Source organism: Aquarana catesbeiana, linkage group LG08, assembly GCF_042186555.1.
Source record: "Aquarana catesbeiana isolate 2022-GZ linkage group LG08, ASM4218655v1, whole genome shotgun sequence".
Lineage (NCBI taxonomy): Eukaryota > Metazoa > Chordata > Amphibia > Anura > Ranidae > Aquarana > Aquarana catesbeiana.
In genome coordinates, this window is record NC_133331.1 from 57,406,909 (window position 1) to 57,432,663 (window position 25,755).

The following is a 25,755-nucleotide window of genomic DNA, read 5'->3' on the forward strand; positions in this document are numbered from 1 at the left end:
GCAGTAGAAGGAAGGGGAAGCTTGACAGAGAGGTGGCATTTACGGGAACTGATCCCTAGTATTTTCCTCCTGCAGCAACTAAACGCCAGCGGGAGGGAAAGGAGGAGAAGCCGTCTTTCAGTTGCTGCAGAAGGAAAATTGCAGGAGATCGGTTCCTGGAAATGCTGCCCCCGTTCCTGCCCAGGTTCTTGGGCTTGACTGCCCACTGACCATGATCCATGGGTTGTCGACCCTCCCGCATATGATAGGAAGATGAGCTTAACACTGTGCTGCTGCTTTTCCTTTCATTAACAAGTCACAGGCAGGGGGTAGGTCCAGGATGACCTGGGTTGCAGGAAACTGTCCTTAAGAACTGACTCCATGAATATCCACCCCCCTGGTCCCTGGAAAAATTGGCTTCCATGAAACCGGTCCCTGGTGCCAAAAAGGTTGGGGACCTCTGCCCTATGAGATGTTTTGTCTATACTTCTTTTCCAATGACAAATGTAAACTGTTACATATCCCCTCACTGCTAGTGACAAAAACCCTTTTTTACTTTATCAGGTATAGAATAAATGTTTTAGGCTGGATCTCCACTTTATGGTAAACTCTGTGGACTAGCATGCTTGCAGTGTTTGCTGTATAATGTTATCTGTCTGTTGATTGGTGCTTTTTGCTCTCTGACATTGATTTTGTAATATTTTGTCATTTTCCTTTTCCAGCTGCAGATCAGTGCTGTGCTGTGATGTCAACGCACATAGTGTCCTGCCTTCTCTTGTACCGCTATCGGGAGGTAAGTTGGGAGACATGCATGTCACAATATTGCCGAACCTTAAAGTACGCATGTCATTTTTTTATTAATTTAAAATCCTGCTCCGCCCCCTCTGTACTGATTCTCCCTTCCCCAGTCTTAAACTTATAAACCCAAAAATAAAATGAACCCAACATTGTTGTAGTTTCCCTTTGAAAACAAAGTGCATTTATGCTTTTTGCCTTTTCACTTGATCTGACTTAACTCACTCTCCTCCATTAATGCAAACTTACCTCCAGCCAATGGCTGTGGTTTTGTTGGCTGTTTACATCCAGCAGTTCAATTCTTCACTTTTTTTGCTCCCTGTGTTTTGCACCCCCTAGATTTCTACTGAGCTGTGTCCCAAGCTGGGGACTATTAGAGATAGACCCTTAGAAGTCTATGGGGCTGTAACGCGTAAGGGCAGTCAGAACAATGAAGACGTGAACCGCTGGATGTAAAAAATCAGCAGTGTGGTGGCCATCGGTTGGAATAAGTATGCAGCTATGGAGGGGGACGGTGGGTTTAGGTTAGGTCAGGGAAAGGGGGGCAAATATAAATGCACAGACCTGAACTGCTGAATGTAAACAAACAATGGAATTGCGGCCATCAAATGGTGGTCAATATGAACCTATGGGTGGATGTAGGTTAGGCCAAGGTAAGGGGCAAGAAGGGGAATAAATGCACTTACATCACACAGTGACATGCCTGGCCTCAGGTGATACCCAGAGATTAAACAAATCCTCCTGCATAAGTTGTACCTATTTATCTGCTGCCTTCTCTTCTCTACATCTGTTCATATTCAAGAATTTATACAGCTTGTCTGAGTTGTCAGAAAGCAGGGGGTGGGGAGCTGAAGTTATGTTCTGCAGAGCTCCATGAAGAGAGCTCTGACAGCTGATTGGAGGGAAGGGACACACCCCCCTGCACACAGAAACAGAGCTGGGGCTGTCAGTCACAGGCTGTGTGCTGGAGATCCCTACCCTGTGACCTTTTTTCTTTTGGTGTCAGGGTAACCTGTCGGAAGTGATTCATTCTGATAGCAGAGGAATGAAGCAGCAGAGAGAAATGACACTAAGTGCTCTGGATTGAGACAAGTACACACTATAGAGGGATATGCTTTGTTCATATTTCATGTCTCAGGTTTACAACCACTTTAAAGCAGATCTGCATCTTGATCTCAGGACTGTTTTAATAAAGCTGTGACTGCCATGTTAGGACCCTGTAAACCCTCCTCTCCCTCAGGGTGTCAGCCTGTCAATGTTGGTGGAGGACTTCTTCTCTATGAAGGAGGAGGTCTTGGCTCGGGACTTTGATCTGGGGTTTTCGGGAAGCTGCGAGGACGTAGTAATGCACGCCATCCACCTATTGGGCAACTCCGTGAACATCACCCACACCGACCCCGGTGAGTTCTTCATCGCACCCAACACCAACATCCCGGCCGTCTTCGAGCTGAACTTCTACAGCAACGGCGTCCTTCACGTCTACCTCACAGAGGCCATTGTGGGTAAGAGGCCGGCGGGCAAAATGGCGGTAAAGCCAGGCCAGTTGTGATTGGTTAATTAAAGAGATGCTTCTCTTGTTTTGCAGCCTGCGCGTTACATGTCGAACAGAGGAGGAGGTCAGATGGGACGACGGGAACTGCCGACGGAACGATCAGCCAGGAGAGACTCCTCCGCACCGCTGCGGCCTTGTGTTACCTTCTCTCCAACGAGGGAATGATAGCTTTGGTAAGTAGAGAGGGATCGGCACCCATGAATGTTGGGTGGCAGATTATGAACACTTTGGCTGTCAAAAGGGGTTTGAAGTGAACCTGTCATGCAAGAAATATAGGACGTTATTGCTAAACTTTTGAGAAAATGCTAATTGCCTGGCTGTTTATGTTTACTAAAAAATGTTCACAACCTATATGCTATTGGTCCCCTTGTGATAGCAATAAAGTTATGTATTTAAAATAAAAAGTTTTAAACATTTTAAAGTGACAAAAAAAACCTAGAAAAATCGTCTGCACACTGAAGCTGCCGCTGATAGCTCAGCATGGGACCGGAGCGGCTTCAGAAAAGGTATGTTTAGCGATTTCTTCTTTACAGGGTTAGATAGATTAGTTTTAGAATATGGCTGTGAGTAGGTTAAGCCCCCTTTCACACTGGGGCGGCGGGTCCATTAGCGGTGCTTTTCGGCCGCTAGCTGGTCACTTTTAACCCCCGCTAGCAGCCAAAGAAAGGGTTAAAACCGCCCGTGTTTTGGCTCTTCCGAAGCGTTTGGATGGGCGGTGTGGGAGCGCTCTATACAGCGCTTCCAAACTGCCCCAAAGATGCTGCTTGCAGGACTTTTTTTTTCCCCGTCCTGCAAGTGCACTGCCCCAGTGTGAAAGCACTCAGGCTTTTACACAGGGGAGGCATGAGAGGCAGTTTTCAGGTGCTATTTTTAGCGCTAAAACTCCTGAAAAGTGCCTCAGTGTGAAAGTCCGTCACACAAAAGTCCAAAGTACAAACACGCATGCAATCAATGCTCACCAAACACAACATTAGCAGAAGGTGTTCAAAGTGGGGCACTCAAGAGCTGAAATTCCACATAGTACATCACTACGTTCGTGTTTGTTGGCCGACAATTGTGTACCGTTTGTACTCAAGACAAGTTCCTGGCACACGTCCTTCAGACAAAAGTCTGACACTCTGTTGGCCAACAATCCAAGTGTGTGTACGAGGCTTTACTTATACGGCGGCAAGGTGGCACTACTGTTCTGGATCACGTACCTACTATGTGATCTGACACTTCCGGGTCTGGGGCGCACATGCGCGCCTCCCGCGACCCGTTCCCCCTGTGGGTGGAGCTCCGCTTTAAATTTCAAGCAAGGTTTTTTAGAGGGTAAATGCGTACTGTAAATCCTTGTTTGTGTTTTCTCTTCCAGTCCTGTCAGATGTTCTACCAGGTTTGTCATGAGGCTGTCCAGCGTCTGGTCACCTATGGGATATTCTTGGTAGCCGAGGTAAGTGGCACGTAACTCTCGGGTGCAAATTTTTCCTGGAGAGACGATGTATTGCACAAACATTACAGAACACCTCATCCTCAAAACAAAATAATTTGCACTCTGTAGGATTCATGTTAGGTAATGATCACTTCTAGATGGAGCGCAATGAGCCAGTGGACCCTTCACTGGAGGGGTGAAGACGGGCATTCACAGGGGTGGTTGGTGATGGGATATTCATGGAGTCGGTCCTCCACACTGTAATGTAAAGGGGACTGCACTGTAAAGGGGCACTGTAATGGTTACTTCCTTTATATCACAGCACCCCTTTACATTACAGTGCCCCTAGCAATCACAGCCCCCCCATCACAGTACCATTTGCAGTAATGCCCCCCTTTTTTCTCTAATCACAGCGTCCCCCTTTTACTCTCTGCCTCCCTGCACAGTCCTACCTTCGACAGGGCAGAGGCTGGATTCCCCCTGTGTCTCCTCTCCAGGGTCTCCCACCCTACCGATGATGCCATCCTATCAGCAGAGCAGGATGCGGGGATCTGGATCATATCAACAAGCCGGTGATTATCCTCTTGTTGATATGGAAAGACTCCCGTTCTCTGTACAGATTTCCAGTTTCTCACGCTCTCTGCTCTGCTGATAGGATGACATTGTTGGCGGGGGCTGGAAAGCTGGGAGAGGAGACACAGGCATTGCTGTATAGTGGCCCGGTCATCAGCAGGACACAGACTGGTACCGGTATGCGCCCCGGGGGTTGGGGACCTCTGCATTAGCCAGTTCTTGTTAGGACATGCGACCCTGGCCCACCGGGTGCCTTATGTCCAGTCCAGGCCTGCATACAAGTGAATGGCTGTGTATTGGCATTTACCTGCATATGTGTGTACAACATAGTTTTTTCCCTATGTGGAAGTTTAGTGTTCAGGAAATCTGTCTGTGCACAGAAGCATCAGGATTTGAAACAGTACGGCCGCGTACAGCCATTCACTTCTATTGCCAGTTGTTTGCAGCACTAGCGCCTCACCGGGTGCCCCCGGGCATATTTTCAGCCTTTTACCATCTACATGCATGAGGCTTTAATGGATAAATTCACCTTTTGAAATAATATAATAAATTAACATATTTTTTGCAGCTAAAAAAATTGGCGTTTTGTTTCCTAAGGCGATCTTCTGATCACAGGTGCAGCGTTGGGCTCCTGCAGACTCTTGGGATAACTGTCTGCCCATACGGGCAGACTGTTATTGGAGACCATGAAGATCGATGGACTACGAGAGTACTCATCAGCACCCTCAAAGTTCATTGAGATCTACAAGCCCTCTGCCGCAATTGCTGACAGTACTTGTAGTCTATTCATTCACAGGCAGTGTTAATTTTGGCAGCAAATTTTGATCCAGTTTTAGTCTTAGTCGTTTGACTAAAATGGCATTTTAGTTTTAGTCCCATTTTGGTCTTCTGCAACTGTTTTAGTCGTATTTAGTCGACTAAATCTCGAGTACATTTTAGTCATCTAAAATCTAATGGTTGTTGGGTAAATTGCAAATGCATTATTTAGGCATTTCTCTACAATTTCCAAACTCATTATATACTGCTGGAGTGAAAAATCTAATATGTTATTATTTATAGCATTAAGGTTTGAACATGCACTACAGACCAGTGTTATTTTGACTAAAATGCCATTTTAATTTTAGTCATCTCATTTGTTTTAGTCTTATTTTATTCAATGAAAATAGCATTAGTTTAGTCGACAAAAATGTTTTAGTCAACTAAATTCACACCGTGATAGAGGAAACAGATGCGGAACATGTTACATGTTCCACCCTAAACACAGGTGTAATATGTAACATGTTTAGAAAGGTGAACTTGTGCTTTAATCCATTGCAGACCAAAATGTAATGCATTTATACAAAACAAATTTATAAATACAACCGAGTTGTTAAACTGTACACTGCGACGTTAAAAATGTCACGCCATCAAACCTGTCAGCCTTTATAACAGGGGTAGGCAACCTCGGCCCTCCAGCTGTGGTGAAACTACAAATCCCATCATGCCTATACCCCTAGGAGTCACGCCTGTGATTGTCAGGGTCTTGCAATGTCTCATGGGACTTGTAGTTTCACCACAGCTGGAGGGCCGAGGTTGCCTAACCCTGCTTTATAAAGACACTCAAATTAACCACTTGCTGACCTCCCTATAGCAGTTTTACTGCTACAGGGCGGCAGCTGTGCGCCGGATCATGTATATTAATAACAGAATTTGGCGTTTCCACCTGTAGGGGGCGCCTACATGCAGCTTCTACTGTGAATATTCACAGCAGAAGCCGATCTGCGGGTGTGCCGGGCACTCGATGCTCCCTGGCACCAGCCAATTGTCAGTAAAGATCACAGAACTGACAACTGACAGAACTTATGCAAATTAAGCAGATCGTCGTTCCAACAGGGGGAGAGGGAATGGATTCTGTGTTCCTACTGAGCAGGAACCTAGAACCCATTTCTTCCCCTAGTAAAAGCAGCACACTGTGTACAACAAAACACTGGCTAGGCACACATCTAAGCCTTTGATCACCCAAAATGTTTAACCACTTCCCAGTCAATGTCGGTACAGTGACAGTGTATTCCTTTTTTTATCACTGATCACTGTATTAGTGTTACTGGTTCCCAAAAAATGTCAGTTAGTATCTGATTGTCTGCCGCAGTATCGCAGTCCTACAGATCGCCTCCATTACTAGTAAATAAAAATTTCATAAATATATCCCATAGTTTGTCGGCGCTATAATGTTTGTGTAAATCAATATATGCTTATTGGGATTTTTTTTACCAAAAAACACACAGTGACCTAAATTTATTAAGAAATTCGATTTTTTTTTTTTTTTTATTGGATATAGTGTATAGCAGAAAGTAAAAAAAATATATTTTTTTGTTTTCAAAACTGTAGTTTATAGCCCAAAAAATAAAAACTGCAGTGGTGTTCAAATACCACCAAAAGAAAGCTCTATTTGTGGGGCAAAAAAAAAGGACATAAACTTTCTAAACACAGGGCCAGTTTACTGTCCCTTCTGACTTTGAGGGGGCCGTTCTCTAGCCAGTGTGAGTAGAAAATGTCCTGGTGTCAGTGGGAGGAATAGTGCCCTGTTGGTGTCAGTGGGAGGAACGGATAAAGGCAGCAAAAGGGTCACATCTTGGCCCACAGGCTGCAGTTTGGTGACCACTGCACTAGGTCGGTAGATTTAAAGGAGGTTGTACTGTCAAATTGTAACATGTATTATTTAAACTAGGGTTGCACCTATAGAGTTTTTTTATGTGTTTATTTTTTTTTTTTTTTACTGGCAAGTACTGATACTTATGGTCAAGTACTCACTGATACGGAGTAACGATACCTTTTGCGGTGTGATGTGAGCCTATACAAAATTAATGGGCTCGAATTGCACTGTAATGAATCGCATGTGATTTGAACATCCAAATCGCATGCATTTTCCCGCACCGCCCCTGTGGGAGCACAGGCTGAAGTCATTATGACAAACCTGGGTTCACACAGGAGTGGTGTGCGAGACTGCATGCAATTTTAAAAGGAATTGCACTGCATTCCTGTTCAAATCGCATGCGATTCAAGCCCATTCATTTTGCAGTGGAATAACGTCTTTACAGGATGCCTCCAACTCACAAGCCGACCTCAATGTACTGTTTATTTGGGCTGCTAAGTGGCAAATGAGGTTTAATGTTGATAAATGTAAAGTTATGCACTTGGGGGCTAAGAATATGTATGCATCATACATACTAAGAGGAATACAACTGGGGGAATCCATAGTGGAGATGGATTTGGGGGTTTTGGTAGCTCATAAGCTTAATAATAACATGCAATTCCAAGTCCTTTCTTGTATTGAGAGGTATTGACTGCAGAGAGAGCTATCATTTTACCCCTGTACAAATCGTTGGTAAGACCTCATCTGGAATATGCAGTTCAGTTTTAGGCACCAGTTCTAAAAGGATATCGGGAACTGGAGAAAGTGCAGAGAAGGGCAACCAAACTGATAAGAGGAATGGAGGAGCTCAGCTATGAGGAAAGATTAGAGGAACTGAATTTATTCTCTCTTGAGAAGAGGGGATTAAAGGGGGGATATGATTATCATGTACAAATACATACAGGTGTATTTTAAATGATGGAGACAGAATATGAACCAAAAAACCAGAAAAAACACATGATACAAATGTTATAAATTGAGTTGCAGTTCAGTGAGTAAGATATGTATTTGATCCCCAAGCAAAACATCACTTAGTACTTGGTGGAGAAACCCATGTTGGCAGGCACAGAGGTAAAACCTTTCTTGTAGTTCAGTGGTTCTCAACTCCTGTCCTCAGGACCCACTAACAGGCCAGATTTTAAGTATTACCTTGGGGAGATCCAGACTAGAATACTGCAATCACTGAGCAGCAAATTATATCACCTGTGAGGTATTTCAGTTATCTTGCAAACCTGGCCTGTTAGTGGGTCCTGAGGACAGGAGAACCAGGTTTGCACACATCTCAGGAGGGATTTTGGTACACTCTTCTTTACAGATCTTCTCTAAATCCTTATGGTTTCTTGGCTGTCTCTTGGCAACATGAAGTTTCAGCTCCCTTCATGAATTTTCTATAGGATTAAGGTCTGAAGACTGGCTAGCCCACTCCATGACCTTAAAGTGCTTCTTCTTGAGCCACTCCTTTGTTGCCTTGGCAGTATGTTTTGGGTCATTGTCATGCTGGAAGACCCATCCATGGCCCAGCTTCAGTGTTCTGGCTGAGGGTAGAAGGTTCTCATCCAAGATTTTACAATACATAACCCCATCCATTGGCCCCTCAATGCAGCAAAGTCGGCCTGTACCTTTAGCAGAGAAACATCCCCAAAGCATAATGTTTCCACCTCTGTGCTTGACTGTAGGGATGGTGTTCTTAGGGTCATAGTCAGTCGAGTCAATGCCAAAGAGCTCAATTTTGGTCTTATCTGACCACGGCACTTTCTCCCAATTCTTCTCGGAATCATTTAGATGTTAGTTGACATGACTGTACATGTGCCTTCTTGAGGAGGGGGACTTGCTGTGTTTGGAGGAAGAAAAATGTTCTTAGGGTCATAGTCAGAATTTTTCTTCCTCCAAACACAGCGAGTCCCCCTCCTCAAGAAGGCACATGTACAGTCATGTCAACTAACATCTAAATGATTCCGAGAAGAATTGGGAGAAAGTGCCGTGGTCAGATAAGACCAAAATTGAGCTCTTTGGCATTGACTCGACTGACTATGACTCTAAGAACACCATCCCTACAGTCAAGCATGGAGGTGGAAACATGAAGCTTTGGGGCTGTTTCTCTGCTAAAGGTACAGGCTGACTGCCACAATGAGGGGCCAATGCACGGGGTCATGTATTGTAAAATCTTGGATGAGAACCTTCTTCCCTCAGCCAGAACACTGAAGATGGGTTGTGGATGAGTCTTCCAGCATGACAATGACCCAAAACATACCACCAAGGCAACAAAGGAGTGGCTCAAGAAGAAGCACATTAAGGTCATGGAGTGGCCTAGCCGGTCTCCAGACCTGAATCCTATATAAAATTTATGGAGGGAGCTGAAACTTCGAGTTTCCAAGTGACAGCCAAGAAACCTTAAAGATTTAGATAAGATCTGTAAAGAAGAGTGGACCAAAATCCCTCCTGAGATGTGTGCAAACCTGGTCACCAACTACATGAAACGTCTTACCTCTGTGCTTGCCAACAAGGGTTTCTCCATCATGGACTAAGTCATGTTTTGCTTGGGGATCAAATACTTATTTTACTCGCTGAACTGCAACCTAATTTATAACATTTGTATTGTGTTTTTTTCTGGATTTTTGGTTGATATTCTGTCTCTATCATTTAAAATACACCCATGATAAAAAAAATTATAGACCCTTCATTTCTTTGTAAGTGGGCAAACTTACCAAATCTGCAGGGGGTCAAATAATTTTCCCCACTGTTAAGGGGCCCATATAGTGAACTTGGTGTTGAGTTATTCACTTTGTCATCACAGAGGACAAGGGGGCACTCTTTACGTCTAGCGGAAAAGAGATTTCATCTCCAAATACGGAAAGGTTTCTTCACAGTAGCTGTGAAAATATGGAATAGACTCCCTCCAGAGGTGGGTAGTTCAGTAGATTGCTTTAACCACTTGAGCCCCGGACCATTATGCTGCCTAAGGACCAGAGGTCTTTTTCCAATTTGGCACTGCGTCGCTTTAACTGCTAATTGCGCGGTCATGCAATGCTGTACCTAAACGAAATTTGCGTCCTTTTCTTCCCACAAATAGAGCTTTCTTTTGATGGTATTTGATCACCTCTGCAGTTTTTATTTTTTGCGCTATAAACGGAAAAAGACCGAAAATTTTGAAAAAAAATGATATTTTCTACTTTTTGTTATAAAAAAAATCCAATAAACTAAATTTTAGTCATACATTTAGGCCAAAATGTATTCGGCCACATGTCTTTGGTAAAAAAAATGTCAATAAGCATATATTTATTGGTTTGCGCAAAAGTTATAGCGTCTACAAACTAGGGTACATTTTCTGTAATTTACACAGCTTTTAGTTTATGACTGCCTATGTCATTTCTTGAGGTGCTAAAATGGCAGGGCAGTACAAACCCCCCCCAAATGACCCCATTTTGGAAAGTAGACACCCCAAGGAAATTGCTGAGAGGCATGTTGAACCCATTGAATATTTATTTTTTTTGTCCCAAGTGATTGAATAATGACAAAAAAAAAAAAATATTTACAAAAAGTTGTCACTAAATGATATATTGCTCACACAGGCCATGGGCATATGTGGAATTGCACCCCAAAATACATTCTGCTGCTTCTCCTGAGTATGGGGATACCACATGTGTGGGACTTTTTGGGAGCCGTCGCGTACGGGGCCCTGAAAACCAAGCACCGCCTTCAGGATTTCCAAGGGTGAAAATTTTTGATTTCACTCTTCACTGCCTATCACAGTTTCGGAGGCCATGGAATGCCCAGGTGGCACAAAACCCCCCCAAATGACCCCATTTTGGAAAGTAGACACCCCAAGCTATTTGCTGAGAGGCATGGTGAGTATTTTGCAGCTCTCATTTGTTTTTGAAAATGAAGAAAGACAAGAAAAAACTTTTTTTTTTTTTCTTTTTTCAATTTTCAAAACTTTGTGACAAAAAGTGAGGTCTGCAAAATACTCACTATACCTCTCAGCAAATAGCTTTGGGTGTCTACTTTCCAAAATGGGGTCATTTGGGGGGGTTTTGTGCCACCTGGGCTTTCCATGGCCTCCGAAACTGTGATAGGCAGTGAAGAGTGAAATCAAAAATTCACGCCCTTAGAAAGCCTGAAGGCGGTGATTGGTTTTCGGGATCCCATACGCGGCTAGGCTCCCAAAAAGTCCCACACATGTGGTATCCCCATACTCAGGAGAAGCAACAGAATGTATTTTGGGGTGTAATTTCACATATTCCCATGGCATGTTTGAGCAATATATCATTTAGTGACAACTTTGTGCAAAAAAAAAAAAAAATTTGTCTCTTTCCCGCAACTTGTGTCGCAATATAAAATATTCCATGGACTCGACATGCCTCTCAGCAAATAGCTTGGGGTGTCTACTTTCCAAAATGGGGTCATTTGGGGGGGTTTTGAACTGTCCTGGCATTTTATGCACAACATTTAGAAGCTAATGTCACACATCACCCACTCTTCTAACCACTTGAAGACAAAGCCCTTTCTGACACTTATTGTTTACATGAAAAAGTTATTTTTTTTTTTGCAAAAAAATTACTTTGAACCCCCAAACATTATATATTTTTTTAAAGCAAATGCCCTACAGATTAAAATGGTGGGTGTTTCATTTTTTTTTTTTCACACAGTATTTGCGCAGCGATTTTTCAAACGCATTTTTTGGGGAAAAAACACACTTTTTTAAATTTTAATGCACTAAAACACACTATATTGCCCAAATGTTTGATGAAATAAAAAAGATGATCTTAGGCCGAGTACATGGATACCAAACATGACATGCTTTAAAATTGCGCACAAACGTGCAGTGGCAACAAAATAAATGCATTTTTAAAAGCCTTTAAAAGCCTTTACAGGTTACCACTTTAGATTTACAGAGGAGGTCTACTGCAAAAATTACTGCCCTCGATCTGACCTTTTGCGGCGATACCTCACATGCATGGTGCAATTGCTGTTTACGTTTGACGACAGACCGCCGTTTGCGTTCGCCTTAGCGCGAGAGCAGGGGGCGACAGGGGTGCTTTTTTTTTTTTTTTTTTTTTTTCTTTATTATTTTTTTGCTTTTTTATCTTATTTTTAAACTGTTCCTTTCATTTTTTTTTTTTTTAATCATTTTTATTGTTATCTCGGGGAATGCAAATATCCCCTATGATAGCAATAGGTAGTGACAGGTACTCTTTTTTGAAAAAATTGGGGTCTATTAGACCCTAGATCTCTCCTCTGCCCTCAAAGCATCTGATGACACCAAGATCGGTGTGATAAAATGCTTCCCCAATTTCCCAATGGCGCTATTTACATCCGGCGAAATCTAAGTCATAAAATGATCGTAGCTTCCGGTTTCTTAGGCCATAGAGATGTTTGGAGCCACTCTGGTCTCTGATCAGCTCTATGGTCAGCTGGCTGAATCACCGGCTGCATTCTCAGGTTCCCTGTTGAGACAGGAGAGCCAGAGAAAAACACGGAAGACGGTGTGGGGGGGGGGGGGCATTCCCTCCCACGGCTTGTAAAAGCAGTCTAGAGGCTAATTAGCCACTAGGATTGCTTTTACATGAAAGCCGACCGCTGGCTGAAAAGAATGATACCAAGATGATACCTAAACCTGCAGGCATCATTCTGGTATAACCATTCAAAGTCGTGAATGGCGTACCTGAAGACAAAAAAATGGTTAACAATGGTTAACAATAAAGCACAGTAAACAGTAAAGTATAAATAATTACATACCTGAAAAACAAACATGATAAAACATAATAACAATAACAATAACAATAAAACATTGCAGAATAGAATACAGTAAAAAAAGAGCAGAACAATAGAGAGAGAGAATAGAGAGAGAGAACAATAAAACGACAACTATTTTTTTTTATTTTATATATATATATTTTTTTTTACACTTTTTTTGTAACTAACTTTTATAACTGTAACCGGTTCCAGGTTCGGGTCTCTCAAAATGCGATGGCATCTTGGGAGACCCTGTGAAAGTGTGCCTAGTCTGTGCAATGCTGTACCCTACGCTAATAACTAGTGCATGGTAGCGTTCAAAACATTCACCAATGCAAAGACCAGGATTGTCAGGACAGGAGGGACAATAATAGCGGGTGTCACGCCTATATCCGCACTTGCTGCAGACACGACATCTTTTTGGGGGGGGTCGTTGGGTAGGGGTACTCGGGAGGACATAAAAATGCCTCTCATGCAGCCGACTGCATTTGGTTGGGGATGTGAATGGGGGAAGTACGGGCGCTGCAGAAGCGGTGTGGTCCCAATTAGGATTGGCGAATGCAGCAGGAAGGGCACTATGGGCATGACGGGCCTGTGTTTGTCTTCTTGGTGGCAGCGGGACACTACTTGTGCTTGCCACCTCACCAGCTTGAACTGCACTTATGGGACTCGCCACGTCACCAAGTGTTACTGCAGTGCTGGTTTGACTACGACCGGGGTGTACTAGGCCGCTGGTGCTTGCCAGTTCAATAAAAAGCTTCCAAAAAAACTGTTAGCGATCGCAGGGATCAGGCCTGACTCTGCAAACGCTGCAGTTATGCGTTTAGTGTTTTGTAAGTGACAGTGATCGATCGATACTGCACTTGGGTGGGCTGGGCTGGGCCGGGCGGAGGGGCAAAACGCAGGTGCTAGCAGGTATCTGGGCTGATTCCGCTAACACTGCGTTTTTGGGAACCCTAAACTGCTGGGGACGCTAGTATAGATCTGATCGGATCAGATATTGATCCGTTCAGATACTATACCACTAAAGGAGGCGTATGCTGCGTGCGTGGGTGTTAGCGGTACTGGCGCTAACCTGACGCTGCCTGGGGCCGGTGCTTGCTAGTTCACCAAAATGCTACCAAAAAAACTGTTAGCGATCGCAGGGATCAGGCCTGACTCTGCGAACGCTGCAGTTATGCGTTTAGTGCCTTGTAAGTGACAGTGATCGATCGATACTGCACTTGGGTGGACTGGGCTGGGCTGGGCCGGGCGGAGGGGCACAACGCAGGTGCTAGCAGGTATCTGGGCTGATCCCGCTAACACTGCGTTTTTGGGAACCCTAAACTGCTGGGGACGCTAGTATAGATCTGATCGGACCAGATATTGATCCGTTCAGATACTATACCACTAAGGGAGGTGTATGGTACGTGCGTGGGTGTCAGTGGTACTGGCGCTAATCTGGCGCAGCCTGGGGCTGGTGCTTGCCAGCTCACCAAAATGCTACCAAAAAAACTGTTAGCGATCGCAGGGATCAGGCCTGACTGTGCGAACGCTGCAGTTATGCGTTTAGTGTTTTGTAAGTGACAGTGATCAATCGATACTGCACTTGGGTGGGCCGGGCGGAGGGACAAAACGCAGGTGCTAGCAGGTATCTGGGCTGATCCCGCTAACACTGCGTTTTTGGGAACCCTAAACTGCTGGGGACGCTAGTATAGATCTGATCAGATCAGATATTGATCCGTTCAGATACTATACCACTAAGGGAGGCGTATGCTGCGTGCGTGGGTGTTAGCGGTACTGGCGCTAATCTGACGCTGCCTGGGGCGACGCATATCACCGCCGGGCGACCGGGGGGCTAAACCTTTATTCGGTAATAAACGACGGGTGCCCTGACACTATAAAAAATAAACAAACTAACCAGCGTCACCCGTAACAGTTATATGGTGATCAGTGGTGAAAGGGTTAACTAGGGGGCAATCAAGGGGTTAAAACATTTATTAGATAGTATATGGGGGTCCCTGTCGCTATAAAACGCTGACGGCGAACCTAAATATTTACCTCACTAACTAGCGTCACCAGCGACACTAATACAGCAATCAGAAAAATGATCGCTTAGTGACACTGGTGACAGGGGGTGATCAAGGGGTTAAAACTTTATTAGGGGGGTATCCTAGACCTAAAGGGGGGTAACAGTAACTGTCCCAACACTGTAACTGTCACAAACTGACACCAATACAGTAATCAGAAAAAAAAAAAAAAAAAAAACTGCTGGTGTCAGTTTGTGACGGGGGGGGGGGGGGGGTGATTGGGGGGGGATCGGGGGGGGGGATCGGGGTGTTTTGTGTGCCTGGCATGTTCTACTGTGTGTGTAGTGTTGTGCACTCACTCACTTGTCTTCTCTCCTCGGGCCGGAACGGAAATTACCGAGCCGAGGAGAGATGACATCATTTCCTTTGCTGCTGTTTAGCATACAGCAGCAAAGGAATGTTCTCATTGGCCGGCGGCGATCGCGAGGGGGGGGCCACGAACGGATGGCCTCCCCCTCATCTCCGATCGCTGTGGGAGAAAAGACGACCGCCTCGGGCACCGGGGGGGGTCCCGATCGGACCCCCCACCCGCGGAAGGCAAATCACGTACATGTACGTGATTTTGCCTGTCCGTGCCACCTTGCCGACGTAAATCGGCGTGAGGCGGTCGTCAAGTGGTTAAGAAAGGCCTGAATTATTTTCTAAATGTACATAATATAACTGGATACTAACATTTATAGGTAAAGTTGATCCAGGGAATATCCAGTTGCCTCTTGGGGGATCAGGAAGGAATCCCCCCCCCTGCTGGAGCAAATTGGATCATGCTTTGCTGGGGTTTTTCACCTTCCTCTGGATCAACTGTGGGTATAGGATTGTGTGTATGGGATTGTATGGTGGTGGTGGTTTTTTTTTTCTTTTATTGGTTAAACTAGATAGACTTGTGTCTTTTTTTTTTTTCTACCTGACTAACTATATATGGGTTCAAATCGCATCACAAAGGTATCGGTTTCAGGTATTGGAGCATATGCATGAGTACTCGTGGAAATGCTCGCTATCAGTATTGGTGCAACCCTAATATAACTTTCAGACTGTTTATGGAGAAAGGTAACAGATTCTAAATTTGATGGTTTTTTTTTTGGTGTCCCCAGGATGACCAGGAAGATGCCAGTCCCAGTCTTTCTGAGTCCACATGGGATAGCAAGATCCCGGATCGTGTGCAGTGGAGGAGCGACGAGGAAGATGAAGATAGCGACTTTGGAGAGGAGCAAAGAGATCGATATCTGAAGGTACAAACACTGAGAACCGTATTCATCAAATCTGAACTGTAGTCTTCCCATAACATGTAACAAGTTTTAGTTCCTGCTCCCTCTTCCCCGTTCCCCTGCTGATCGCAGGTGCAATGCTTTACGGACCCCGGTATAAAAAAAATAAAATAATTATACTTTTTTTTTTGACCTGCAGAAACGTGAATTTATTATTATTATTATTTTATTTTTTTTTTAATAAAAGGATAACTTATCCTTTAACCACTTGACTTCCTGAAGATTTACCCCTCTTCATGACTAGGCCACTTTTTGCTATATGGCACTGCGTTACGTTAACTGATTGCGGTCCACCCCACGCACATATACTGCAGCAGGGCGGCCACTCTGTGCCGGATTACGTACCTACTACGTGATCTGACACCTTTTGGGTGTGGGGCACGCTCCCCCGCCTCCGGCAACCTGCTCCCCCTGTGATTGGACACAGCAGGAGCCAATCAGTGGGTCCAGGACCCTCTGATCATTTGGGAGACGGGCAGAACGGCTGTCTGCCTATGTAGACTAGGCAGACCACTGTTCTGTGAGAGGGAAGTGTACTGATCCTGTGTTTCTGCTAAGCAGGAACAAAGATCTTTATCTTCCCCCAGTCAAAGCACCTCCCCCACAGTTAGAAGCACTTCCTAGGAACACATTTAACCCTTTGATCGCCCCCTGATCTTAACCCCCTCCCAGCCCGTGTCAGTACAGTGACAGTGGATATGTTTTTAGCACTGATCACTGTATTAGTGTCACTGGTCCCCAAAAAGTGTCAGGTGTCTGATTTGTCCGCCGCAATATTGCCGTCCCGCCATTACTAGTAAAAAGAAAAAAATAAAGAAAAATATCCCATAGTTTGTAGATGCTTTAACTTTTGTGCAAACCAATCAATGTACGCTTATTGGGATTTTATTTCCCAAAAAACATGTAACAGAATACATACTGGCCTAAATTGATGAAGAAATTCAATTTTTTATAAAAAAAATGTTTAAATTTGAGATTTTTTTTAGCATATCAGGCGAAATTGCTAACCACTTAGCCACTATGCTGCCCACTAATAAATAAGCTGGGATCAGGGACACTCCAGTCACATGACTCATGAATAAGCTCATGTATGTAGGTGTCAGTCTTCTGCATCAAGGTTCTCTGGTCACATGACTTATAAATATTCTCATGTATGTAGGTGTTAAGATCTGCATCAGGGGCGGCTCTGGTCACATGACTCATGAATAAGCTCATATACACTCACTGGCCACTTTATTAGGTACATCTTGCTAGTACCGGGTTGGAACCCCTTTTGCCTTCAGAACTGCTTTAATCCTTTGTGACATAGATTCAACAAGGTGTTGGAAACATTCCTCTGAGATTTTGGTCCATATTGACATGATAACATCACACAGTTGCTACAGATTTGTCGGCTGCACATCCATGATGTGAATCTCCCATTCCACCACATCCCAAAGGTTCTGGTGACTGTGGAGACCATTGGAGTCCAGTGACCTCATTGTCATGTTCAAGAAACCAGTGGTGAGATGATTTGAGCTTTGTGACATGGTGCATTATCCTGGTGGAAGGAGTCATCAGAAGATGGGGACACTGTAGTCATAAAGGGATGGACATGGTCAGCAACAATACTCAGGTAGGCAAGGACTTTAAATAGATGCTCAATTAGTACTAAAGGGCCCAAAGTGTGCTAAGAAAATCTCCCCCACACCATTACACCACCACCAGCCTGAACCGTTGATACAAGACAGGATGGATCCATGCTTTCATGTTGTTTACACCAAATTCTGACCCCACCATCTGAATGTCACAGCTGAAATGGAGACTCGTCAGATCGGGCAACGTTTTTCCAATCTTCTATTGTCCAATTTTGGTGATCCTGTGCGAAGTTTAAACCCAGTTTCCGGGTTCTTAGCTGAATGGAGTGACACCCGGTGTGGTCTTCTGCTGCTGTAGCTCATCTTCTTCAAGGTTCCTGTGCATGCAGAGATGGTATTCTGCATACCTTGGTTGTAATGAATGGTTATTTGAGTTACTGTTGCCTTTCTATCATCTCAAATTAGTCTGCCCATTCTCCTCTGACCTGACATTAGGCATTTTCCTCCACACCACTGGATATTTTCTTTTTTTCCAACTCTGTAAACCTTAGAGATGGTTGTGCGTGAAAATCCCAGTAGATCAGCAGTTTTTGAAATATTCAGACCAGCCCGTCTGGCACCAACAACCATGTCACGTTCAAAGTCACTTCAATCCCCTTTCTTCCCCATTCTGATACTCAGTTTGAACTTCAGCAAGTCGTCTTCACCACGTTTAGATGCCTAAATGCATTAGGTTGATGATGTGAATGTACAATGTATATGTAAAGCTCTGCGTGAAATTGACGGCGCTATATAAGTACCTGAAATAAATAAATAAAAAGAAAGAAAATAAATTAAGTTACTATGTGATTTCAAAAAAGGGTTATAATCCTGCACTTATCCTACCCTGCTGGTGAAGGGAAGTGTGACTATTGAAATAGAGAAATCCAACACATGGATAAATAAGTGAAAATATATAAATAAAGAAAAGCTGCAACAAAAAATGTCCGAACCTTTACCATAAGCATAGATAATTAAAAGAGACAGGTGCGCTGATCTATAAGAATATACATAGTGCAAAAATACACATGACAAATATTTAAGGGCATAAAGTCCACTCCTATAAAAACAAGGGTATAAAAATAAAGAACGGAGTGAACCAGATATGTGAAAACTTCTGTGCTCTTCAAGGGAATTGGGTGAACCAAATATACGAGAACTTCAGTGTTCTTCAAAACACAAAGACTTTAATATCACCACGTAGATTCACTTCTTCCCAGATAGCAGTAGTTCCAGGCATTGGATAATATTCCCACCATGCTCCAACAGACTGGGCTGTAAAAAGGAACCACATTCCAGATAGTGGCGTTATCAGACACTGGACAATCATCCCATCAGGCTCCAACACCTTAAGCTGTAAAAGTGGACCCGGTTTTTCAATGGACACGGGAATCACGGTATCTTTGGAAGAGCTGATATCCAATCTGGCAGCTCAAAGATAAATTCCAGAGTATAAGGGAAGAAGAGGATATCCTTGTAGTGCAATGTGTTTCAACAAAAAGGGTTTATTAACCACTTCAGCCCCGGACCATTTGGCTGCTCAAAGACCAGAGCACTTTTTGTGATTCGGCACGGCGTCGCTTTAACGGACAATTGCGCGGTCGTGCGATGTGGCTCCTAAACAAAATTGATGTCCTTTTTTTCCCACAAATAGAGCTTTCTTTTGGTGGTATTTGATCACCTCTGCGGTCCTTATTTTTTGCGCTATAATCAAAAAAAGAGCGTCAATTTTGGGGAAAAAAGCAAGATTTTTTACTTTTTTGCTATAATAAATATCCCCCAAAAATATATAAAAAAAACTATTTTTTTCCTCAGTTTAGGACGATACGTATTCTTCTATATATTTTTGTTAAAAAAAACGCAATAAGCATTTATTGATTGGTTTGCGCAAAAGTTATAGCGTCTACAAAATAGGGGATAGTTTAATGGCATTTTTATAAATTTTTTTTTTTTTTTTTTACTAGTAATGGCGGCGATCAGCTATTTTTATTGTGGTTGCGACATTATGGCGGACACTTTTGGCGCCATTTTGGGACCATTCACATTTATATAGCAATCAGTGCGATTAAAAATGCACTAATTAATGTGTAAATGTGACTGGCAGTGAAGGGGTTAACCAGTAGGGTGCGGGGAAGGGGTTAAGTGTGTCCTAGGGATGTGTTCTAACTGTTGGGGGGGGAGGGGCTACGTGTGACACGATACTGATCACCGCTCTCGATCACAGGGAGCTGTGATCAGTGTCCTGTCACTAGGAAGAATGGGGAAATGCTTGTTTACATTAGCATTTCCCCATTCTTCCTCTCCGTGAGACGATCGCGGGTATGCCCGCTGACAGACTCACGGAGCTCGCGGCAGGTGTGCACATGCATGCCCCAATAATATCGGCGTTAGCCGGTCGGCAAGTGGTTAAAAAAGCACACTAAAAACTTACATCAAGGCAGCCAAACGTCAGCAAAAATAAATGCACATAAAAAACAGAGCGGTGGTTTGCACCAGCCAGTTTATACGGTTCGACGTCTCACAATGGGCTCCACCCGACTAGTTTCTCCATAATAGGCTTCATCTGGGAGAGGAGACTCACCCAAGGCTTCTGCTAATAGCATATAAATACAAATGGATGTGGGTGACACCGGAAGTTGAATTGATCTATACATCCTTTTGGTGTCACCTAGATGGGACATGTGAGAAATTCTAAATAAGAATAAAAATATGCTATGCCACCAAAATGTAATCAATACTTGGTATTAGGAGTGCATAGAGATAAACAAAAAAAAAAAAATACCAAAAAATAAATTAAATTAAAAAAAAAACCTCTTTCCAAAAAAATATACTTTTTTAATTTTAAATATGCTCAGAAAGTCTTTGTGTTTTGAAGAGTACTGAAGTTTCCTTATTTTTGGTTCACCCAATTCCCTTGAAGAGCACTGAAGTTTTCACATACTTGGTTCACTCCGTTCCCTTTTGTATAAGGGTCTACCAGTTGGACATTTTTTATGCATATTTTTTTTATGAACTGAATCGTATATTTTTCACTTTGAGTCATTTTATCTATTTTTTTATTTATTTTTATTCACTTGTTTTTATAGGAGTGGACTTTATGCCCTTAAATTTTTGTCATGTGTATTTTTGCACTATGTATATTCTTATAGATTAGCGCACCTGTGTCTTTTAATTATTGCTACTATGTGATTGGCTGATTAGCAATTTGTTTTACCAAGCAATTGAACAGGTGTACCTAATAAAGTGGCCGGTGAGTGCACGTATGTGTTGAGATCTTCTGCATCGGGGGCGACTCAAGTCACGTGACTCATGAATATGCTCATGTATGTAGGTGTTGGGATCTTGTGCATCGGGGTGCTACAGTCACATGACTCATTAATAAGGTGTCTTCACCACTCTGTACCTCTACCATGGCGATAAGGCTCACAAGCTGTCCTTTCCTGTTCTCTAGGTCAGTCCATCACAGAAGCATCAGCAGTTCCTGTCCTTCCTGCAGAGACTCCTCGGTCCCATCCTTGAGGCCTACAGCTCCGCTGCCTCCTACATCTATGGTTTCAGCGGTTGTGTTTCAGAGAGGGAATTCATCCAGAGTCTGCAGAAGTACCTTCTAGCCAGGACGGAGCGAAGAGTTGCTGTATATTGTGAGTCACATTTACCGATCAATCCTCACTTTACATTTTTACCATGGAGAGCTCCAGCAGAAAAGTAGTTATAAACTCATATCACCAACTTAATGATCGCAATATATAAATATCTAAATGGTGATTCTAGGGAACTGTTCAGTCTTAGGTCTTTCAAGAGGACATTTGGCCACTCAATGAAGTTGGTCGAGAAGCAGTTTAACCTTAAACTTCCTATATGTGTGAAAAAGAAAAAAAACCTTACACTTCGTAGGGGGTTCTTTACTGTTAGAGCGGTAAGGATGTGGAACTCCCTTCCACAATCGGTGATGTTAGCAGGAAGTGTTGATCATTTCAAACTTCTAGATGGGCATCTTAGCGAACACAATATACAGAGATATGGGAAGGGGTAGAGACATACAGTAAATGAATACACACACCTACACAGGTTGAACTGAATGGATAGGTGTCTTTATTCAACCTTAACCAACTATGTAGATAACTGTGTAACTAACCTTTATTAGAAACTTTAAACATTTTAATGTCTTTTCTAATTTGCATGTTTCACTTCCTGTTATAGGGGGACAACTCTATCCTTAACTTCCATTTGTGCTCCTGCGTTGTCACCCTTATACATGCTCCCCTTGCAGAGACCACAAGCGGCCCTTGCTGGCATTGATTGCTCAGGCATCTTTCACCATTGTCACTATCTGAAAGGCAGTCTAGAGCTATGATTTGCAGCTGATGCTGAGCGGGTGCATCTAGATGGGAACAAAATATGCTGATGGACATCTGCAGTACTGATATAGAGAAAAGTTGAATTTTAGTATTAGAAGCATTAAAAACACTGTAAAAATGTGCAGATTTTCTAAAATGCACTTCAACTCCAAATAATGCTTTCCAGGCTTTTTTTTTCTTTTTCCTGAATTCCTTGGCGTGTTCTGTCTTTCTCTTTTCCAATTGATTTGCTGTGTCAGTGCTGCAGGAGAATAGGCCATAAATGCTTTTGGTTGCTTTATTTTACCCAAGTCTTATTCTTTTAATTGCCTCTTTCGATTTGCTTGTTACATCCTAAGGTTTTACTGACTGCTTCTTAAAGCAATATTTGTTTCTAAGTTGACCACATAATTTAACCTCTGTGAAGCTTCAGGACAATCACTGTTTCAGTAGAACATTTGTTTATGGGATCTCAATGAATCCAACAGTCGCGTATGAAAAAGTTAGTAGCCTCCTCTCCTCGGCATGCCTGCAGTGCTAGGTTTGGGCACAGGAACAGAACAATTCCAAGTGACTAATATTAGAGGGGAATGTACTTATAACAAAATATTGTGGATGTGCTTGGTGTACAGGTTTAGCTGAGGTGTAGAATCTCTCCCTTGCCTACTTTGTCTATTCTCCTCTCCCTTTGCCTTTTCTCTCTCCCTTGCCTTCTCTGTTTGTCTTCTCTTTCTCGCTTTGGCTTGTCTTCTCTCCATCACCTTGCCTTCATGCTGTTGCCTTGACTTGCCTTCTTCCTTATTGCCTATCCCTCTCTCCCTTTGCCTTGCCCCCGCTCCCTCTTATTGCCCTGCCTCCTCTCCCTCTCCTTGCCTCCTCTCCCCTCTTCCTCGCCCCGTCTCCTCACCCCTCTTCCTCGCCCCGTCTCCTCACCCCTCTTCCTCGCCCCGTCTCCTCACCCCTCTTCCTCGCCCCGTCTCCTCACCCCTCTTCCTCGCCCCGTCTCCTCGCCCCTCTTCCTCGCCCCGTCTCCTCGCCCCTCTTCCTCGCCCCGTCTCCTCGCCCCTCTTCCTCGCCCCGTCTCCTCTCCCCTCTTCCTCGCCCCGTCTCCTCTCCCCTCTTCCTCGCCCCGTCTCCTCTCCCCTCTTCCTCGCCCCGTCTCCTCTCCCCTCTTCCTCGCCCCGTCTCCTCTCCCCTCTTCCTCGCCCCGTCTCCTCTCCCCTCTTCCTCGCCCCGTCTCCTCTCCCCTCTTCCTCGCCCCGTCTCCTCTCCCCTCTTCCTCGCCCCGTCTCCTCTCCCCTCTTCCTCGCCCCTCTTCCTCGCCCCGTCTCCTCTCCCCTCTTCCTCGCCCCGTCTCCTCTCCCCTCTTCCTCGCCCCGTCTCCTCTCCCCTCTTCCTCGCCCCGTCTCCTCTCCCCTCTTCCTCGCCCCGTCTCCTCTCCCCTCTTCCTCGCCCCGTCTCCTCTCCCCTCTTCCTCGCCCCGTCTCCTCTCCCCTCTTCCTCGCCCCGTCTCCTCTCCCCTCTTCCTTCCCCTGTCTCCTCTCCCCTCTTCCTTCCCCTGTCTCCTCTCCCCTCTTCCTTCCCCTGTCTCCTCTCCCCTCTTCCTTCCCCTGTCTCCTCTCCCCTCTTCCTTCCCCTGTCTCCTCTCCCCTCTTCCTTCCCCTGTCTCCTCTCCCCTCTTCCTTCCCCTGTCTCCTCTCCCCGTCTCCTCTCCCCGTCTCCTCTCCCCGTCTCCTCTCGCCCGCCCCGTCTCCTCTCGCCCGCCCCGTCTCCTCTCGCCCGCCCCGTCTCCTCTCGCCCGCCCCGTCTCCTCTCGCCCGCCCCGTCTCCTCTCGCCCGCCCCGTCTCCTCTCCCCCGCCCCGTCTCCTCTCCCCCGCCCCGTCTCCTCTCCCCCGCCCCGTCTCCTCTCCCCCGCCCCGTCGTCCGCCCCGTCTCCTCTCGTCCGCCCCGTCCCGTCTCCTCTCGTCCGCCCTGTCGTCTGCCCCGTCTCCTGTCGTCCGCCCCGTCTCCTCTCGTTCGCCCCGTCTCCTCTCGTCCGCCCCGTCTCCTCTCGTCCGCCCCGCCCCGTCTCCTCTCGTCCGCCCCGCCCCGTCTCCTCTCGTCCGCCCCGTCTCCTCTCGTCCGCCCCGCCCCGTCTCCTCTCGTCCGCCCCGTCTCCTCTCGTCCGCCCCGCCCCGTCTCCTCTCGTCCGCCCCGCCCCGTCTCCTCTCATCCGCCCCGTCTCCTCTCGTCCGCCCCGTCTCCTCTCGTCCGCCCCGTCCCGTCTCCTCTCGTCCGCCCCGCCCCGTCTCCTCTCGTTCGCCCCGCCCCGTCTCCTCTCGTTCGCCCCGCCCCGTCTCCTCTCGTCCGCCCCGCCCCGTCTCCTCTCGTTCGCCCCGCCTCCTCTCGTCCGCCCCGCCCCGTCTCCTCTCGTCCGCCCCGCCTCCTCTCGTCCGCCCCGCCCCGTCTCCTCTCGTCCGCCCCGCCCCGTCTCCTCTCGTCCGCCCCGTCTCCTCTCGTCCGCCCCGCCCCGTCTCCTCTCGTCCGCCCCGCCCCGTCTCCTCTCGTCCGCCCCGCCCCGTCTCCTCTCGTCCGCCCCGTCTCCTCTCGTCCGCCCCGTCTCCTCTCGTCCGCCCCGTCTCCTCTCGTCCGCCCCGTCTCCTCTCGTCCGCCCCGTCTCCTCTCGTCCGCCCCGTCTCCTCTCGTCCGCCCCGTCTCCTCTCGTCCGCCCCGTCTCCTCTCGTCCGCCCCGTCTCCTCTCGTCCGCCCTGTTCCGTCTCCTCTCGTCCGCCCCGTCTCCTCTCGTCCGCCCCGTCTCCTCTCGTCCGCCCCGCCCCGTCTCCTCTCGCGCGCCCCGCCCCGTCTCCTCTCGCCCGCCCCGTCTCCTCTCCCTCGCCCCGTCTCCTCTCCCTCGCCCCGTCTCCTCTCCCTCGCCCCGTCTCCTCTCCCTCGCCCCGTCTCCTCTCCCTCGCCCCGTCTCCTCTCCCTCGCCCCGTCTCCTCTCCCTCATCTGGTATTCTCTCCCCTGGCCTCCTGTCCCTGGTTTCGTCTCGTCTCACCTTCATCGTCTCGTCTCACCTTTCATCGTCTCGTCTCACCTTTCATCGTCTCGTCTCACCTTTCATCGTCTCGTCTGCCCTTTCATCGTCTCGTCTCCCCTTTCATCGTTTCGTCTCCCCTTTCATCGTTTCGTCTCCCCTTCATAGTTTCGTCTCCCCTTCATCGTTTCGTCTCCCGTTCATCGTTTCGTCTCCCGTTCATCGTTTCGTCTCCCCTTCATCGTTTCGTCTCCTCTCCCTTGTCTCCTCTCCCCTGGCCTCCTCTCCCTTGTCTCCCCTGGCCTCCTCTCCCTTGTCTCCCCTGGCCTCCTCTCCCTTGTCTCCCCTGGCCTCCTCTCCCTTGTCTCCTCTCCCTCGTCTTTCCTCGTCTTCTCTTCTTTGCCTCCTCTCCCTCGTATCATCTTCTCTCCTCTGGCCTCCTCTCCCTCGCCATCGTCTCGTCTCCCCTCCCCTCCCCTTCATCGTCTCCTCTCTCTCGCCATCGTCTCCTCTCCCTCGCCATCATCTCCTCTCCCTCGCCATCGTCTCCTCTCCCTCGCCATCGTCTCCTCTCCCTCGCCATCGTCTCCTCTCCCTCGCCATCGTCTCCTCTCCCTCGCCATCATCTCCTCTCCCTCGCCATCGTCTCCTCTCTCTCGCCCCGTCTCCTCTCCCCTGGCCTCCTCTCCCTCGTATCGTATCGTATGGTATCGTCTCGTCTCCCCTTCATCATCTCCTC

At 46.2% G+C, this 25,755-nt stretch overlaps 1 protein-coding gene across 2 annotated transcripts in view; it reads left to right on the forward strand.

The window, feature by feature from the left end:
- The window catches only part of GPAM (glycerol-3-phosphate acyltransferase, mitochondrial), an 85,023-nt gene that overhangs the window by 44,154 nt on the left and 15,114 nt on the right, over nt 1–25,755 (forward strand). For both annotated transcript variants that reach the window (XM_073595891.1, XM_073595890.1), the window contains 6 exons: nt 702–772; nt 2,015–2,276; nt 2,360–2,499; nt 3,681–3,758; nt 15,872–16,009; nt 21,113–21,302. In XM_073595891.1, the coding sequence (XP_073451992.1) occupies nt 702–772; nt 2,015–2,276; nt 2,360–2,499; nt 3,681–3,758; nt 15,872–16,009; nt 21,113–21,302 (879 nt within the window). The remainder of the gene's footprint in view (nt 1–701; nt 773–2,014; nt 2,277–2,359; nt 2,500–3,680; nt 3,759–15,871; nt 16,010–21,112; nt 21,303–25,755) is intronic.